The 20,567-nt window shown below is 39.9% G+C and overlaps 1 protein-coding gene across 10 annotated transcripts in view; it reads left to right on the top strand.

Annotated features, from left to right (window-relative positions):
- CELSR2 (cadherin EGF LAG seven-pass G-type receptor 2) overlaps positions 1–20,567 on the top strand; it is a 357,573-nt gene that overhangs the window by 111,863 nt on the left and 225,143 nt on the right. For all 10 annotated transcript variants that reach the window (XM_085870520.1, XM_085870525.1, XM_085870524.1 and 7 more), the window contains exon 3: positions 14,980–15,202. In XM_085870520.1, coding sequence (XP_085726646.1) covers positions 14,980–15,202 — 223 coding nt within the window. The remainder of the gene's footprint in view (positions 1–14,979; positions 15,203–20,567) is intronic.

The raw sequence follows: 20,567 nt of genomic DNA, 5'->3' as shown, positions 1-20,567 counted from the left end.
CGGAGGCATTTGTGCCTTCAGGTTTGAACCTTGGTCTCGCCCTGAGCGACAGGTGCCATTTTGTACTGGGGACACCGTCTGTGTTTAGAGAGAGGCTGGATGTTGAACTCGGCCATTCTGAATCTTGTACAATGATGAAGTCGTCGTTTTTATGAGGCATGAAAGTTGATTTATTAATAAATTTCAACACATAACTCTTATTATTATTATTATTCTTGATCATACAACAAAATCTTTTTTTTGTCATATAACAATGCCTTCCAGGATTTGAACACAAATACACCCTTTTCTGGCTTTGAGATAACCAACCCTTTGTTAGCTCATCATTTGACCAAGCCAATATCGCAGGAAAACCGTTTGTTGACGACAACTTTCCTCAGCATCCTGCAAGTTTGTGGACTGTTTGCAGAAAATGTTTTTTTTTTTAAACAAATGTTTTTAGATCCTCGTGGAGGATCTCTAAGTTTTACTCACGTTGTTGTTCTTCATCTTCTTCTTGTGGACTTTTTTGTTTCACAGCCTACAGTTTTCATCGAAACTTCCTGAAACTTGGCATGTACATGTAAAAATTCCCTGCGCAGACACTAACCATCTCCGATTTTGAAAATTCTTCCTCGAAAAAAAAGTTATGACGTCAAAATATCTCCGCTCATGGAAATCGCCTAAAAAATTATCTCCGAAACTCGGCAAGCTTTTTGAATTCTGTTTGCGGGAATCGAACGGGGCATTAGCAGCGATGAATTACCGCACATATGACACATCACTATGACGTCATATCAATTTTTATGACGTCATTCCTATTTTTTGACATTTTTTGTTTCACAACCCAGAGTTTTAATCGGATCTTCGTGAAACTTGCCATGTATATGCAGAAAGCCCACGCGCAGGCAGTAACCATCTCCGATTTTGGAAATTCTTCCTAGAAAAAAAGTTGACGTCATAATATCGCCGCTAATGGAAATCGCCAATACCATTGTCTCCGAAACTAGGCAAGCTGTTTGAATTTTGTTTGTGGGAATCGAGCCGGGCATTAGTACAGATAATTTATCGCAAACCTGATACATCACAATGGCGTTATATTCGTTTTTATGACGTCATCATGAAGAGGACGAGGATCTTAGCTCATTTGAGCTTGTTTGGTAGAAATTGACAACAGGAAATCATTAGAGTTAATAATGGAACACCTTTTACATTGCTTATCGGTGCAATGTTGAATATTATTATTTCGTATGCAGCCTGTGGCTACTGCTTGCATCATTGCTGGGAGCGTGCCTGTGACACTGATGCAGTGCCCCCTGTTTCCAGGAAGCTGGCACTCATTTTGCCGACCTCGGAAGGACGACGGGCTAAACCTACCAACCTGGTGTTATCTAACGGAAAGACAGGGGCTCAAACTCAAGACCCTTAAGATCATAAGTCAGCCACCCTAACCGTTAAACCAACACCAGGCAGAGCAATGTTTATGAGCAAGGGGTTTGTTTTGTAAACGCTTAAAGGCAAATGCAAAGAGAAAATGGCCATTTAAAGTGCATGCCATTACACATGAGTGGTGTCTTGTGTTCCAAGTCTGGCGTGTGCATTTTGTGCAGATAGCGTGTGGTTGATGAAAGAGCTGAGCGTAATTTGGTTTAATTGGTTTTTACATTGATATGAAAATCCTCCATAAATTCACAAGCATGCTGAAAATAAACCAGGATGCAATAACAGAGAGCATAGACACTACTTTCGCTCACATAATCATTTAATTACCAAGTTTAGCAGTGAGTACATTCCATATAAAGTAATAAATTCATTTTGTGTTGTTGTTCTCGAAGACGATCAGCATGTTGAACTTTCCACTCCCATAAACAAGCATGTCATGTCAAGCCAAAGTGAAGTTGTTGTGCGAAAACAACACGCATGGCTGTCGGAAATGAACGTGAAATTTGGCAACAACACCAGTCGACCAATGATCACAGACAAGTTGATATTGATAGAAATAGCTTCACCGTTACCGCTTCATTAAACCACCGTTAACCCCAACACAAGCTGATACACATCATATCATCGACCAAATCAAACGATCGTGCTCTAACCGTAGGATGTTGCACCATTCTTCGAGCAGCACCACTTCCAATTGACCAAGAGACTGTGGGTGGACTTGCGAAAGTAAATGTATCTCTTTTGGATGCCCCAAGCATGTCTCATTGGATTTGAGTCCAGAGATCATGCAGACAAGTCTATGCGAGTGATGTAAAGTGAGGCGTCGACGTGTTCATGTTCTCGACAGGCTTTTTTAATTCTTAAACATGAAGTTGAGACCTTGCTGTTGGGAGAGGGACAAGTTCAGGCCTAATTATCTCATCCCTCTATCTGACACCAGTCATTTCACCCCTCTGAAATGATGACAAGATCACATCCTAAGCCAACTTGAATGCCAGCCGGTACCGTCAGGTGGCTCCAACCAAACTGACCTGCTACCTAATGGTGTAATTAGAAAATTGCTCCCAACCTTGTCTCTAAGACCCTAACATTCCCACTGTTAAAGCACAGGTGGAATTTATACTCTGTGAAGAGAACATGACACTCTCTAGTTGTGATGCTGTGTTGCCTATTGCCTACCTTGCTGTCGATGGGTTCATGTTTGAGGGATGGAGAATAGTGGTCTTCTGTATCTCATACCACTGGCATGTAAAGTCAACTGTTACAAAATCTCTGGCTCAAAATTTGATGGTTGATTGCTCTTTGTAGGTCATTCTGGAGAAATTATTTTTTGAAAAGCTGCTCCATTCGTCAAAGGTGGCAAGATAACAATCCTCACAGGGGATGTAACCCTTGGACGACTTGACCGTCTTCTCTCCTTGAACTGTCAAGTCTGGCAGTATCTTATCAGTGCCCCAGTCATGACACTGCAATGAATATTTGTTACTCCTTGAACCGTCCCAATGACGTGAGCTGACTAATTTGGCATTAAATGGCAATAGCCTTCCTAAACTAACTTGCACCACATGGGTGGCCAATTTATAGATGGTATCGAAATGGATCGTGTGCAAACGTATGTGCAGATTTTGTGGGAGACCTGATTTGCATGTCAATTTCCAGGAACACTCGGTTTGAATGTCGATAATTGTAACAATATATGTTACAAGCTCAATTTCCTGATTGGGTTTCTCTCCTCATCAATCGTGGTTTGCATGACTAAAAAATTTTTCGATCCTCGTGGAGGATCTCTAAGTCTTACTCACGTTGTTGTTCTTCATCTTCTTGTGGACTTTTTTGTTTCACAGCCTACAGTTTTCATCGAAACTTCCTGAAACTTGGCATATATATGTAAAAATACCCTGCGCAGACAATAACCATCTCCGATTTTGAAAATTCCTCCGAGAAAAATAGTTATGACGTCAAAATATCTCCGCTAATGGAAATCGCCTTAAAAAATTATCTCCGAAACTAGGCAAGCTTTTTGAATTCTGTTTGTGGGAATCGAACAGGGCATTAGCAGAGATGAATTACCGCACATGATACATCACTATGACGTCATATCAATTTTTATGACGTCATTTTTATTTTTTGACATTTTTTGTTTCACAACCCAGAGTTTTCATCAGATCTTCGTGAAACGTGCCATGTATATGCAGAAAGCCCACGCGCAGGCAGTAACCATCTCCGATTTTGGAAATTCTTCCTAGAAAAAAAGTTGACGTCATAATATCGCCGCTAATGGAAATCGCCTATACCATTATCTCCGAAACTAGGCAAGCTGTTTGAATTTTGTTTGTGGGAATCAAGCCGGGTATTAGTTCAGATAATTTATCGCAAACCCGATACATAACAATGGCGTCATATTCGTTTTTATGACGTCATCATAAAGAGGACGAGAATCTTAGCTCATTTGAGCTTGTTGAACTGTGAATCGATTTCAAAGTTTTAAAAAACTTTTCTTTTTTTTGTGAGATCTGCATTTTGCAAGTTTGAGTTTGAAATGCCGTATGAAAAAGCAGAGAATAATTTACCCGCATTGTTCTTCCGGCGTTTAATTACGTGGGACGAGAAAGGCAGGGCGAGACTACACCAGACAGGATTCATGGCATGAGAAATGTGATATTTGACTCGCGGCATAAGAACAATGGGATGGGAGTGCAGCATGAGAAACGTGGGACGGAACCCACATTATGGGATACGTGACGGGACTCGCAGCTCAGGAAATGCAGAACAGGATTTTCGACACAGAATACCTGAGATGCCACTCGCAGCACGCACCATGAACGCAGAACAGTGCTCCATCTCAGGACTAGCAATGCAAGACTAAGTGTGCTCACACGGACACATGCCGGTGCACTCTATTAATTACAACAAAGCCATTGTAATAACCACACGACCATTAGAAATGCAAGGTCGCCAAAGTTTGATAAGATGGACTTAACTTGCTCGGTTAAAATTTCTCACAAGAGGAACTCAAACGAGGAAATGTTGAATTTTTTTACTCCGACAGAATATTTGGCATTTGCAGAGATACACAGCACAGGATTGTTTTTCACAGCTGTTGGTGAACAACCAATCTCCTGCAGAGCATCCCTGCAATAAGAACACTTCCATGATTTGAGGCAGCCGTGAGTCAGGATAAGCAGAGAAGTGTCAGAATTTTTCTTCTTCTGCCAATTAATGGATGCCTTTGATGAACGTTATTTGCTTGAGCAATAAATATCACCAATCGGTTACTTTAACGCTGGAAGTGCTAAAGTGGATGTTATTGAAAGTTAAAGGGGCAGTATAGTTATCCAAGATCATATTTGACTTCTGTATGATGATTAGCAAGTGTAGTCTGGACTCGAGACTGCAGATGATCCCCCTGAGCAGTAAACTGAGCTATCCCACATCGACAACGAAGTTGAGTTAAGTGCACAAAAGTAAACCTTCAAAGTTTGAGGCTGATGTTGTTCCTTCAAGCTTTGAGGCTGATACTGCCGAAACAAAATGTTTGAGGCCGATACTGATCTTTGTTCAATGGGAGTTGAATGGGATTCTGTATGGGAAACTGAACTTTGTATCTCTTATTCCCAGAACTTGTATCGTGTTAGAGAGGCTAGTTTACTTCTCAGTGGCCTAGAGGTGGGTGATTACATCACTTGTGGCAAAGACCAAATATAGACATTACGTCCAGGTCCATCATATTTCATATGCTCAAAAGAGAATTAGGATTCCCATCTGATGCTACGATCCAAGGTTAATATCCCCTATTTTACACGTGTTTTGTCCGTTATAGACGAATATCATTGGAATCCACATGAAAGTCCACTGATGATGAGCGGTATCATACTCTTAACAGAGTGTTGATGCTGCCTAATCAGTTTCTTAGCATTGGTTTTGCTGGGTGGTTTGTTATTGTCTTCCTAGCAGTGAGTCAGGGCAGGAATTTGGAATTTGTTCAGGGCCCCGAGGATAGCAAACCGACTCTTCGTGAAGGACACCATGAGATCTTTAACCTCTACTACTTAATGCTAGCAGACGGGGCAGCCAGTTTAATGCCCATCTGAGAGATGGCACACACATTGATGAATCCCCCTGCCTGTGAAACACCGGGATGACAATTTATAGCTGGGCCAAGATTCAAACCCAGATGAGACAGCTCTGATGAAAGTGTGCATACCTTGAGGCAATGCTGCTCGCCCGAAACTGATGCATCTTTATGTTTAAAAGTACATGAATGTATCATAATGTCCCTGTCCTACATGTTATTTATATGCAAGCTCCACGAGGAACTTTAAATCATTGTTAAATAAATTCAAATATTCAGTCATCATCTTCAATGCTAGGAAGCACTCTGATATCATGAGTCAGAGTAACATGTAGGACAGGGACTCATAATGGCAGAGTGTTGAAGCACTCTGATGTTATGAGTCATCAAACAGAATGTTGTTTTTTTATTCAATGACAATCAGAGAAACAGATATAACTTGAAGGGCACTCAGTAGAGCGCAAACCTCTGGCACGCAATGCCTGATCCAGGAGAACATATCGGACCCAATAAATTTTTCAAATATCGTGCTATATATCGTTTTTGGCCGTATCTCTTAACGGTGAAGAATCGCTTTTAAAATTAACAAATTCTCACATCCGGATCTGGATTCGGATCTTCACACCAAAATCGAATCAATTTGTGATTGTCACACACCAAACCTGTCCAGCAAGTTTCATCCAAATCCGTCCACAACTTCAGATATCCTGCACACAAACAAACAAACAAACAAACAGGCAGGGATGAAAACATAACCTCCTTCCTCCTCCGATGGTGGAGGTAACCAGAATGAAGTCGATGGCGTGTCGTCACAAAATCCCCACGCTCGCCACCTAAAGCAAAGTTGAAAGATAAAAGTTCCACCAGGAATGACCCAATATCAAATGTAGTTTAAAAATTTTTTTTCCCCCATTTTGACCCCTGTGACCTTAAGTCCCTGTCCCCTTGGGGCATGAACCGGGCGGGGGTCGAATCCACAAAAATTGTTTCATATTTCATGCGTCTCCCAATGTTGATTGCATAAACAAAATTTCATTTAAAAGTGTGCACGTAATTGCATTTTTCGGTATTGTCCTTTTGACCCCGCTCCGGGGGGGGGGGGGGCTACAAATGACTGCTCTTGTACCTTTGTGCCATGTGGTCATCATAACTACCAAGTTTGGTGAATTTTTCCCCAACTGTTTAGGAAGAGATTGTGTGACGGATGGACAGACGGAGCCGATTATTACAATATCCCCTAACTTTTTTCAAAAAACTTGGGGATATAGAATCCACCGTTAACATGTTGACCTTACCTCCCTTATTTCTTACCTGTTCCAGGGCCTTCTCTCAGATCTTGTCTTTTATTGGACTAATTAGAGAATCACAATTAATGTTCCCTCATGGGTTTACCATGTCCAAGTACTGTTTAACCACCGAACGTCAACTTTGTGCAAAGTCTTCTACTGGTGAGCTTTTCAGGCGAGCCACCTCAATATGTATCGTCGTTCAAAAGAACAATATATATATACTAACGATGTTAAGTAATTGAATAAACCATTTTAGCGTTTCTTGGAAGAATGAGGGAAAGATAAACAAATAGACTTGATAATCTTAATCTCTTCTTCATATTTTTCATCTTTCTTCCTTTTGATGAGAAGCAATCTTAGAGCCTTCAACAATACGTGACTCATTTTGTTATAAACAATTTGGCTGGATTGATTTAACACTTTTTATCGGAAAGACTGAGTTTTAACAAATAAGCATTTCGGAGGGACTGCGCACCATGGTGGCTGTTCATCATTATATGCGATTCCCCGGGGAGTTCAGTCCAGAATTAGAAAACTCAATGACTAGCATTCAATCTTCCAACCAACCTAGTTATTAGCCAAGAGGGTGTGAGTGTAACTGTTGTGGAACTGGCCTGATTATTACAGATACAACACTGAGACCTTTCATCATGGACTTTTGTATCTGGCAAGCACTCACTCACTGGTCCACAGTGGTGGTCAGTGTATTCTACAACAGGAGATGGGTGGCAATCAGTAGAGTTTCTAATGTGAGGTCAGAATTTAAAAAAAAAAAAAAAGTTGATTTGATCGACTGCTTTGAGCTCACGAAGCAACAAATTAAAGGCAGACCAAGTCAGCTGCCTCGAGTGCAACAAAAGTGTCAAGAATCATGACTGCTGCAGCTGTGTGGCTTTACCGACCTCTGTCTCATGCACACCTGCTGGCAAAATGTCCTGCCCGTCGCGTGGACTCTAATCATAGCCAGGCCACCTGTGAGAGACTACTTTCAATTTGTTTACCTGTCTGTGAGCAAAGTTCCTCACTCTTAATATCCCTTATTTTGTAGCACATTTGTCCATTGTGTCAGTCGATGAAACAATCTGTCTTGCAATAATACAATATTGCAAACCGTATACATAAACGCAGAGGAAACTGATGCGTCTTCAAAAGTTTCCCAAAACGTCTAACTTTTTTTTTTTTTTTTTTACACAGTATATTCTCCTTGTAATGAGGTCATCATTCTTCCTCCAGTATAAAAGATAAAAATAAAAAGTAAACTAGAAAGAATCTCAAAGTGCAAAGCCCGTCCACATCCATTTGTACTTGATCTAAAGTTGATGAAAACGACAGTTCAAATAAATTGTAGAATTTTTATTCAATTTTTTTTCTCCATATTCTTATAATAATGATTTTTTGAGAATTTGATGACAAAAGCTCAAATTGTAAAAAAAAAATTGTTATTACCTGGACAGTGTAAAATCTCGTCTCCCGCGAGTTGGGGGTGGTGGTGTGGTCAGGGACGGGCTAATTATGATTTGGTAACGGGTCCATGAGGTGTTATGAAAAACCAACAATTGAGAAATAAATTTTGAACAATGTCAGCGAGTGTCTGATGTTATAGGTTCTGGATTTGCATGTCGTTGTAAGATCCCAGGGTAATTCTTTGTGCTTAAAATACCCAGCACCCAGCCAATGGGGCTTTATGCTATAGTAATGGCAGTTATCATGTTACCTGCTCGCAACGTCCAGGCACAGCTGCTGGGCATATAGGGGTGGTGGTGTGGGCGAGTCCTTTGTTCCAAATAGGCGGTTTGCATACTATGGAGGTCAGGGTGAGATTATATAAGGTCAAAGGGCAAGAACCATAAGGAGTGTCGGTAGAAATTGGGCTGCCATTCGCTCGTAAAAGGGGCGGTCTGTGAAAGGAGGCAAGAGTGCTGGAGATTTGAAGCAGTCGTTAGTTTGATGCAATGGTAGCCTGGTAACGTGGGGGTCAAGAGTTCAAATCCACTTCTGCTGAGCTACCTCCTTCCTTTTCACCCACCTCCCACCACCCTGCCCCCATTATTTTCCCTTCCCTCCCCGATTCCCTTTGACTGTTATATGCACAGCACCTGTCAACCATGCAGGAGCCAGTACTGTGCATTGCATCTCTACATGCAGGCATTGACATGAAAAGATACGACAGTGGGGATGGGGTGGTGGGGAGAGCAGCTGGGAAATGGACAGTTAAAAGAAAAAAGAAAGAAAGAAAAAAATTTGAAAGAGGGACTATGGTGAGAAATATTATTGACCGGAGAGTTGGTTTTAGGCCGTGGTGGGAAAGCTATCCTTTGTCTCTCCAAAATAATTGTATTCAACTGAACGAGTCCGTCTTTGATTGTATCAAGCTCAAAGGATTGCCTGAAATGGACAACAGCACACAACTGACCCACCATGGCCGCAGGGAATGTTGTTATTTAAAGTGGGTCATGGAATCCCTGTTGCACAAAAAAAAGAGGTAATACATGACTTGTGCAGGTCTCTCTTTGCCTAAAGCATGCAATTATATTTATACATGTTCAACTGCCCTTCTCAAACAGCAGTTCACAAGGTTTGGAGAACACCAGCCGTTGTTTATCGAGAAATACATCATCACACCATGCCACGATGCAGAAATCTGGCAGGGGCATGGAACTGACAAATTGGAGAGAAACTGAAGGGTGAAAGTACAAGAACTTCTTTACAAGTTTGAGCAGGCGACGACAATTATCCGGTTAAGCACGACCATAGTCAAGGCAACGGATAGACGAGAATTTTTTTTCTTTTCAACTGTTCTCTCTCTGCCCATCACTTACCTAGCCATGTAAAACGATCCTGCTGTTCCTTGGTTACTCGCTTGTTGATTCCTGAAAACAATCCTGTTCTCCAAGCTTGAAAAAGCTCATTCCTTCAAGTAAATCATTAAACTGGCTCCCTTGTCTGTCGGCACCTGTTCGTGAGTTTTTATAACTGCAATGAATTTGTTTCTTTCATCTCTGACCTGAAGCCTTTGTTTTTGTATCCGTGATTGAGGAGCGTGGGAGAGCTAGAGCAAAATGGAAGGGAACAAAATGGAAAGGGGGGAAAACACCAACAGCATAGTGCAAGTGAGAGTGAGATGAAGGGGAGTTGGAGAAGGACGCATGGGGGTGAACAAGCGGAAACACAGCAATAAAAGGAAGCGGAAAGTGGGGATGAAACAGAAAAGGAACAAACCGACTAACAAACAAAAACAGGTGGTGGCGTGAGGAGAGAAAATCACAATATCCTGGAAAAAGGGAGTGCTTGGGAATGGGGTCATTTGGAGTCATTCTTTGCTGGATTGTGATTCATTAGATTCCCATAACAGCAATAGTATCATTTGTAAAATCACTGAGATCCGAGCTGCTTGTCCGTGTTTTCCAATGAATTTATCCTCGGATTCCTCGTGCGTCGTAGTTCATGAAGATCTTTGTAATCATGCGATTTGTCATGTCCATGCCCATTTCACTGCACCTTGGCATCACAGCCAAAGCATGATGGAAGGAATGCAAAGGCTTCAGTTCCTTTTTGTGGTACTGAATGCTGCATTTTTGTGAGGGGATTGTGGGTGAGGGTGGGGTGGAAGCCACTAAATAGAGTGGGTGTTTTGTACGCAGGAATCTGATATAGCTATGCTTGTGGGTGGGCAGGGGATATCCAGATAGGTGTTGCCCTTTGCTCTCACATAGTGCACCTGCTGGTTCCTAATTCCACACTGTCTTGCTAACGTGGCATTTCGCTGATCTGTTCACTCATTTGTGTTGTTTGATATCTCTTTGATTAAGTGGTTTCTTATTTTACTCTGCCGCCATTTGGACGGCTTAATAGCCAGCCAGCATCCTTGCATCTCGGTTGGGAAAACTCAAGTTTCAATCGTAGAATGATGACACCAGAGTAAAATGGATTAAGGAAACAGTTTGATTTAATGGCTACATGACAATGTTTTTTTCGACACGAATCTATCATAATTCCCCACTGATCATTTGATTTCCCCAACCCGACCCCCACCCTACCCCTTCCCACCCTTTCCTTGCTGTTCTGCATGTAAGTGCAACATCGTTAATTACCTCTGCCAACAGAAGGTGGATGGAGGTTATGTTTTCACCCCTGTCTGTTTGTTTGTTTGTTTGTTTGTTTGTTTGCTTGTCTGTGTGCAGGATATCTCAAAAAGTTGTGGACGGATTTGGACAAAATTTGGTGGACAGGTTGGGTGTCTGACAAGGAAGAATTGATTCAATTTTGTTGAAGATTCGAATTCGGATCCAGATCCGAGAATTTTTTTTAATGATTCTTTACCGTTGAGAGATCGAAGTTAAACGATATATCGAGCAATATCTCAAAAAGTTATGGACGGATTCGGACGAAACCTGGTGAATGAGTTGGTTAGGTGACAAGAACAGGTTGATTAAACTTTGGTTCGGGTCTGAATCCAGATCCAGCCTATCAGTGGGATGCAAAACGTAAACTAATCAGCCTGGTGGAGGTATGCGCTCTCCTGAATGCCCTTCTAATTAACCCAGTGATTCTCTATACGCCCACCATATTTTCCTTAATTGAGTGCCAAACGACAATTTTCTAATTTTTTTTATTTTCTTTTGTCCTTCATTTACTTTCTGTGGAAGAACCACAGGGACCCCATAAATATATATATATTTTGTTTGTTTTCAACAACAAACATTTTTTTGTTGTTGTTGTTGTTGTTTTGTTGGTTGGGGGGGGGCTTTCAGTTGTTATTTCATTTGTCAATGAAGTTGTATTCAACATCATCGATTACATAATACAAGTCTGACAACTATACTGCACATTTCCTCTCATTAATTAAAGAAATACTTCCATTTCAAGTTTGCTTGTTGTGGAAAGTTTGTTCAGTTTGTTTGTTTGTTTGTTTTTGTTTGTTTGTTTGTTGTTTGTTTGTTTGTTGTTTGTATTTGCTTTCTTTGAATTAAAGTTCATTTTGGTTTGACTAAAATTTCAGTGCTTTTACAATAAAGCCAGGCATGAAAGGAATGCCATTATCATGTAGAAATCCTATATTATGTATTTGTGTTAATTTTGTATTAATTCTGGATGTCTGGACTAAAAATTCCCAAAGTGGGCTTTATTACCCCACCTCCCCCCCCCCTCCATACACACATTAAGGCTCAGACAGAACAATTGCTTTAATCACTGATTATTAATCCATCGAGGTTCTATCTCTGTCGTTTTGAATATTAGTAGCTTAGGTTCTGATGTTTGTCTGTCCATCGCTTCACTTTGGTCATTTAAATGAATTTTATTTTGCATCAAAAGGATTTTCTCTTCAACGAGCCTTATTATCCTGCAGGGACCTTATAAAATCTTTGACAACAAGCCAGAAATTGTTCAAAACTTGAACATCTAACTTCCAGCCAAAATAACATTTTCTGATATTTCAAATTAGAAAATATAAGGAGGGGGGTGGGTGGAATTTTGTTTTACAAAATCATATGCTTTTGGTTTTGGGGGGGGGGGCTTTCAGTTGTTATTTCATTTGTCAATGAAGTTGTATTCAACATCATCGATTACATAATACAAGTCTGACAACTATACTGCACATTTCCTCTCATTAATTAAAGAAATACTTCCATTTCAAGTTTGCTTGTTGTGGAAAGTTTGTTCAGTTTGTTTGTTTGTTTTTGTTTGTTTGTTTGTTTTTTGTTTGTTTGTTTGTTGTTTGTGTTTGCTTTCTTTGAATTAAAGTTCATTTTGGTTTGACTAAAATTTCAGTGCTTTTACAATAAAGCCAGGAATGAAAGGAATGCCATTATCATGTAGAAATCCTATATTATGTATTTGTGTTAATTTTGTATTAATTCTGGATGTCTGGACTAAAAATGCCCAAAGTGGGCTTTATTACCCCACCCCCCCACCCTCCATACACACATTAAGGCTCAGACAGAACAATTGCTTTAATCACTGATTATTAATCCATCGAGGTTCTATCTCTGTCGTTTTGAATATTAGTAGCTTAGGTTCTGATGTTTGTCTGTCCATCGCTTCACTTTGGTCATTTAAATGAATTTTTTTTTGCATCAAAAGGATTTTCTCTTCAACGAGCCTTATTATCCTGCAGGGACCTTATAAAATCTTTGACAACAAGCCAGAAATTGTTCAAAACTTGAACATCTAACTTCCAGCCAAAATAACATTTTCTGATTTTTCAAATTAGAAAATATAAGGAGGGGGGTGGGTGGAATTTTGTTTTACAAAATCATATGCTTTTGGTTTTGGGGGGGGGGCTTTCAGTTGTTATTTCATTTGTCAATGAAGTTGTATTCAACATCATCGATTACATAATACAAGTCTGACAGCTATCCTGCACATTTCCTCTCATTAATTAAAGAAATACTTCCATTTCAAGTTTGCTTGTTGTGGAAAGTTTGTTCAGTCATTTTTTAAAAAAACATAGCAAGTCGCTCGTGTTGCCATTCTGAACGGGATGGGGATGGAGAAAGAAAAAATGCAAATGGTGTCTTCTGTCATCGAGCCGGCAAGCTGGGAGCAACAATTTGCATTTCTTGCCACATCTGATATAATTTAAATGCTCTAATGGTGGCGAGGTGCTCCATTTGAAACTGTTCGATATATGTAGCTTTTTGATGCCTCGGGTCCGTAATAAACATTTGTATTGGTGTCAGAGAGTGGCCAATTGCAAATTCAGAATCGGATGAGGTTGTGACCTTCCGCCTGAGACTGACTTGACCTGAGATGGCACCTCAGCATAAAAATGCAAATGATTGCTGCAACTCGTCATAAGAATTACATTTTCATCGTGGGGGCCAGACCAAATTGATCCAAACAAAAAAAAGCAATATGAAAGTCTCCGTTTAATTACTGTTTGTGCCTGATGGTCAAATAGGTTCTTAAAAACAAACTCATGTACTCTTCTAAGATCTGAGGTTACCATATACATTTCATTGCAAAGTACGGTTATGTCGTGATGATGAACAGATATGTACATTGCACGGATTGGTTAGCCCATCGAACATTTGTGAGATCAGGACTTCTCCTAAGAGCCCTCCTCCTACAAAGGAAGGCACCAAGGCATTCTGGTAGTGCAAGCAAGACAAACTGATGTGGCATTGTCCTCAAAATAAAGGGGAAAAAAATCCCCATTTACACCATTTGACCTACAATTTTTGTATGGCCGTAATAGTTCTTAAGTAATCAGCAAAAACAGCTTTTATTTAATTTCTCCACAATGGCTCAAGTTTTCTCCCCATGGATGTTAACCGATGGGGATGATCCATGCTCTGTCCTTTTAAATTGTGAACGTCAAGCAAGGAAGCAGCACCTTCTGTTTTTAATCTTTGATGTGACTCAGCCAGGGTTTGAGTTTGAACCACTAACCTTCCAGACTCTGAGCGGACGCTCGAACCATTACACCACCGAGTCTGGTATTAAATACCACATTTCAATGTTTGATTCGTTAAAACTCGGTGTGCCTTGTTGACAGAATGTTGTTGACAAAAAAAAAGACAGCATAGTGTCCTTCACAAACATATTACATGTCGAGCTGTATGCCAATGAGGATGTAAAATGAAGTACAACACAAGAAAAATGATCTTTTATAACATTGTTGTTGTTGGTATGGCTGTGGCTGTAGCTGTTGTTGTTGGTGGTGGTGTGGCATGCTCCTTCTGTGTACTTGTACACTGTTTTTTTGTTTTTTCGATTGCTTTGAGAAGTATTACTATGTATAATTTATTGTGCTCCTCCCGTATCTTTCGAAAGGGTTCCTGTTCTCGTAGAATAATGAACGTTACCTTTTGAACCGCTGCATTAAGCTCCCATTCCCACATCTTCTTCCTCAATCCGAGAAAAAGGAGCATTAAATCTCAACGTCACGCTTCTTTCCTCGTTTCCGGGAAAAAGAAACAGGCTTTTAAAACAGTCATCTTCATGATGAAACGGACACAAATTTTTGTTCCAAGTAAATTGATGGAACTCTTTATAATGAAGTGTAACACACGCACGCAGTTTTCTTTTTCATGATCAATGAACCTTTTCATGAACGAATATGTTGTTCGTTCGAACAAAAATTTATTTGTTATAATGAGTGCACCCTGATGCTAATATTCATATTGTCTGGAAGGAGACCTCATGTGTGATGATGACACCCCCCCCCACCCCCCACATGTGTGCCCCATTCAGGTGACTACTGTGAGGTAAACAAGCTGTCAGGGCGCTGCCAGCCAGGTGTGTGTCGTAATGGTGGCACTTGTGTGAATGTCATTCCCGGTGGATTCCGCTGCAGTTGTGTGGGCATGGAGTATGAACATCCATTTTGCGAGCTAACGACGAGAAGCTTTCCTGAGGCCTCCTTCATCACCTTTAAGGGTTTGCGGCAACGGTTTCGTATGGACATCACTCTCACGTAAGCCTCCCGTTGCTCTTTTTCTGTTAAAGATAAGCTTGTTAGTTATTTATTTTTCTCTCACCTTCTCCGCCTTCCAATCTTTTTCGTTTTCTTTTTTTTTTTTCATGAGCAGGTCTTAAGAATTTGTCTATTTTCTGAATAATAGTATGATTACTGGTCATTGGATTTGACTTCGACCTCCATCACTCCATCACTACATCTCTCCATCTCCGTCTCCGTGTCTATTTATTTCTCTCTCCCTCTCTCTTTAATATCCTTTAAGATCTTGTTCTGCTTTTTTGTGCACTCTAGACAATCTTACCTCTTTTATTTTTGTTTTTATTCCAATTTTTCTCTCTGATTTACACACAAGGGGAAGTTGACCTGTTTCACAGCCCCATATGAATCACCGGACTATGAAACATAGAATCCCAGTTCAATTCCCACATCCCATCTGTGTTTGTATGTTGTCCACTAATGTCCTTGTAATTCATGAAAAAGTACATTGATGTTTAATAAGAGTTGTGCCCTGCCTGTGATTTATGTACAAGCTCCTCTCTGAGTCTTTAATCAATGTAAATAATGAAAGAGGAATTTTTGTTTTATGAGTCGTAAACAATGTAACGCTTTCCAGCTTTTAAGATTTCTGCCGTTTATTTGTTTTTCATTCACCCTCATATCGATTAGCCAATCGCATTGATAAGGAATTAACATAGAAGCAATTTTCCAAGATTCCTCATTGATATTTTTTTCCTGCAAATCCACCATGACACATGACCCGTTTGGTTGGTGGTCTGACATTCTGACCTTTAGAGATCTCCCTCTCTTTACTTCCATTATTCTTTGCAAATTATTTTTGTAAATGTGTAATCTATGCACAGGCCAACCCATTCTGATAAAGCACCCCCATCTAAATGTGAGCAAAAATCTTTTTTTTTCATCCCAGTAGCATTGACATTTGGTATCAGTCTTGTGAAGTATGATTTCTCACTTGAATCTGTTGAAAACGATTGGTTTTTTTTTGTTACGCCCAGGTGAAAAAATGATCTCTTCGACCCGTGATGAATCTCAAAGAACCACTTGCCATCCTTTGTTTGTGATTTGTGACCACTTATGTTTGGTGTGGCTATCATTTGAACCAATGGCTCTGAACTTAAGTTTAGACCCTAATCCATTTTTTTTTGCTTCCAATGCACGTGTAGACGTTTCTGCAATAAATATGATGCTCTCAATTGAGCTCATGAGAAGCAAACTGGGTTATCTCAGTGTGAGGGCCAAATGGAATGCACTAAAGTGATCTTTCATTACCAATATAATATACCTTTGGTGTTGATGGCAGTGCCGTACCAAATGTTTGAAGCTGATGCTGATCCTTGCTCATCGGGAGTGGAAATGAAAATTAGAACTGTCTCATTTTTTTATTTTTTTTAACTTTTATCATTTGGAGATAGCCTGGTTTATTTCTCAGCGTTTGATAAGTTTTCTCCTCTGCAGTATTGAGTGTGGTTCCAGAATTTATCACTGCAGTCAATTAGCAGATCTGTCTTCCCTTACTCGCTTATCACTGATCGTTAATTTGGCTTTCCTTCTGGAAACCCTACCCTGGACGTGTTGTTACTGATGATGTGGCAATTGCAAGATGCTTTGGATCACAGTCAGTCCAGAGATAAAGATTTCTCTTTAGATATTAATTTTTGGAATAACCTTACTCCCTGGGGACCAATGCTCCTATTTTTTCCTTTTGTCAAATTTCCGATTTCATTGATGACAAGAGGTTACCGAAGGTCACTGCTCCTGGTCCCTCCCCCATTTTTGCTGGCATTCCATGGGGGCAGTGTATCAGATATTTTACTATTCATTACTTACATTTGTGACATATTTTCAACCTTTTGGTAACCCTCTAATTCACTTAATTTATGGTCCCACTTTGATGTTTTTCTCCCATCCACTTGGATGGTAAAACATTGTCCCCCTTCTCCGTCCCCCCACTCCACTGCCTCTCTTTCCCCAATTAAATAGAGTAAATTGTCAACACTAGCAAAGAAACCATGACAAGCAGTTGCGGAGAAAACACGAAAGAACTGTGTGGACAAACAAACAAACAAGAAGAAGACCATGCAGAGCAATTCAATGTTTGATTCATTAAAACTAGGTGTTCCTTGTTGACAGAATGTTGTTGACAAAAAAAAGACAGCATGTTGTCCTTCACAAACATATTGCATGTCTAGCTGTATGCCAATGAGGATGTAAAATGAAGTAAAACACAAGAAAAAATGATCTTTTATAACATAATTGTTGTTGCTATGGCTGTGGCTGTTGTTGTTGGTGGTGGTGTCTTGCAAAATCCATAAAACAAATTTGATCCCAAAAATAAATGGTGGTTGAATTAAATGACCAAACATGCAACTCCTCTTCAAATTTCAAGCCAATCGGATGAAAATTGAGGATTTTAGAAACACCACCTTAGTTGTTGACGTTTGGCCTATGTTGACCTTTTGACCTCAAAAACAATCTCCTTCCTTATGACAAACTCGACCATGTGGTGAAGTTTTGTGAAGATCGGTTTAAAATTGTGACCTGCAGGTGACAAACAAGACAGACAGATAGACAGAATAACAAAATCGACTAACCAATATACTTGAAAAATCTTCGATTTTGCAAGTAACAAGAAAAATATGTCGTGCAGAATATGATACTTGCAAAGTTCACCCCCCTCTCCAAAGGTTGCCATGGATACATCAAATTGCTCATTTCATGAACATTAAAATTGACAATCTTAATCAAAGCTCAGGCCAATCGGATGAAAATTGATTTTTTTTTCAGATTGAAATTGATGATTTTATAAGTTTGACCTGGAGTTGACCTTTGACATTTTGATCTCAATCGTTGTTGGTTTACCAGTTCAGCGATGCAATGTGCAAATCCTCTTCAAATTTCAAGTCAATCGGATGAAGAATGACGATTTTAGAAATTTCACATCAAGATGACTTTTGACCTCAAAATCGATAGGCTTCTCAGTTGAGACTACCTCTACAACATGGTGAAGCTTCATGAAGATCAGTTTTAATTTGTGACGTGTAGGCAATAGACAGACAGACAGACAGACAGACAGAATAACAAAATCGACTAACCAATATACTTGAAAAATCTTCGATTTTGCAAGAATCAAACATACATACAGACCCCTCTCAAATTGTACATGGTATGGTTGAGGTAGTATCGTACACAACAAATAGATTAAATTAATAGACGTGGATAAAACACACACACATAATGTGCAAAATGACTTCGTGTGTCCAAGTTTCTTGTATGTTTCTGTATCTTTAAGGTTATCTCCTTCCAAATTTCTTTCCCTTATCTCTCCCTCATTCCTTTCACACACCCCCACCTATCCTATAATGTTCCCCTCTCCTCCTTTTCTCAGTTTTATTTGTTCTCAATCTTGCCCTGCTTCCCCCATAGATGACTCCTCATATGATGTCGATTATACCTCCTAACTTCCCCATCCAGAATCGTATTTGTTTCATCTAATCCAACGCATTTCCCATTTTTCCCCCTCTCCTTCTTTAGCAGTTCAAGTTTTGTATTTATGTGTTTGTATGTATATATCTTTCTACCTTTTCTAATCAGCCTTTTGCGGCATATACATAACATACACCTGCAAGACATGTCACGACATTGGCAGACATCAGGACAGTATACCCTTTTATTATTATTATTATTTTTTTTTTTAGGTTGATCTTGGGCACGGAGCTTTCCAATAAATCTTTTAAAATTAATAACAAGGAACACATTAAGAGGCAATGGTGAAATTAACATAATCTGTGGACCTTATATTCTTGCATGAGTGGATATTGTCGAGACCTACTGCTGACAACTATCACCTTAATTTTTCCCTTTCATGCTGTGCTTGATTAGTTGTTCATTACCTCCGCCACCGAAGGTGGATGGAGGTTATGTTTGCATCCCTGGCTGTTTGTTTGTTTGTGAACAAAATATCTCAAAAAGTTGTGCACGTAGTTTTGTGGAGAGCTTGGGTATGTGATGAGGACGAAATGATTCGATTTTGGTGAAGATCCGAATCCGGATCCAACTACGAGAATTTTTTTAAGTGATCCTTCACCATTGAGAGAGAGGGTTAAACTGATATATAGCATGATATCTCAAAAAGTTGTGGACGGATTCGGATGAAACTTGGTGGACAGGTTGGGTGTGTGTCAAGGAAGAATTGATTTGATTTTAGTGAAGATCCAACTCCAGATCTGGATATGAGAGTTATTTAATTTTTAAAGTGATTCTTCACCATTTTGAGATCAGGACAAAAACGATATAGTACTGTAGAGCATGATATTTTAAAAATGTATTGGGCCCGATATGTTCTCGTGGATCGGGCATTACGTGGCGGAGATATGTGCTCTACCAAGTGCCCTTCTCATTACTTTATGCATTTGCTTGAACTGACACTGAACACGAACTACTTTCAATACAGTGGGCCAACATAATCTCACTAATTAAACACCATTGGAATTTGTTTAAAAATGCGTTCAGGGTAAACAAGCATAAACAGGGGTGGGGTGGGGGGGGGGAGATCTACATTTTTTTCTTCTGAGTTCCCTTACAAATAACTTCAACACAAAAGGCAGCATGTAAAATATTTTGGCTTTGGTGTGGTTCAGCTAGTGTTTGAACCACCAACCTCTCAGACTCAAAGCCAGCACTCTAACCATGACACGACTGAATTTGTGATTACAGAGTCTGGTATTAATCAATCTTAAAAGATTATTAACCCTTTGAAATTTGAACTCCTTGGACGTTCGGCTCCCTCACCCTGGGCTTTATGGAGAAAAATCCAGCCGCTCAGATATATGGAGGTTTTAAATAGCAGCTGGTAAAACGGCTGCGAGGGTTCAAAGAGCTAATAAAAAAAAACACATGTTATCCTAATACAATTGAAACCTAGAGAGTTCATAGAACACGATACCCTGCACAGTGTTCAGCTATATACAGAAGTTGAATTTAATAAAATAATGATTTTAAAGATCGAAAAAAATTCTGGAAGTTTAGTGCTACTGAAGCAGTCTTATACACGACCCTTATACAGTACCATACACTGTAACAGGACGAAAAGTCACAATTTAGCAGATGGAGGCTTTATTGATCGCCATAGAATGCAGTGTCAATCAGCGTCATGCATAGCCGTATCGGCGGCCTCCTCCACCTCGACACTGCACCCTCTCACGTGCCATGCCCACTTCCCAGGAGCTGTGCTTGACTCCTTGTACATACACCACCCAGTACATACTGGGGTGTTTTCCATTACCAATGAGCTTGCTATCACTTTTGCCAAACCAGCCAAATGTTCCTTATCAATTCCATTTCAACG

The sequence above is a fragment of the Eptatretus burgeri genome, chromosome 2 (assembly GCF_056783735.1).
Source record: "Eptatretus burgeri isolate ZD-2024b chromosome 2, Ebu_testis_v1, whole genome shotgun sequence".
Taxonomy (NCBI): Eukaryota; Metazoa; Chordata; class Myxini; order Myxiniformes; family Myxinidae; genus Eptatretus; species Eptatretus burgeri.
Note: the sequence above shows the minus strand (reverse complement) of the source record. Positions and strands in the feature narration are given on the sequence as shown.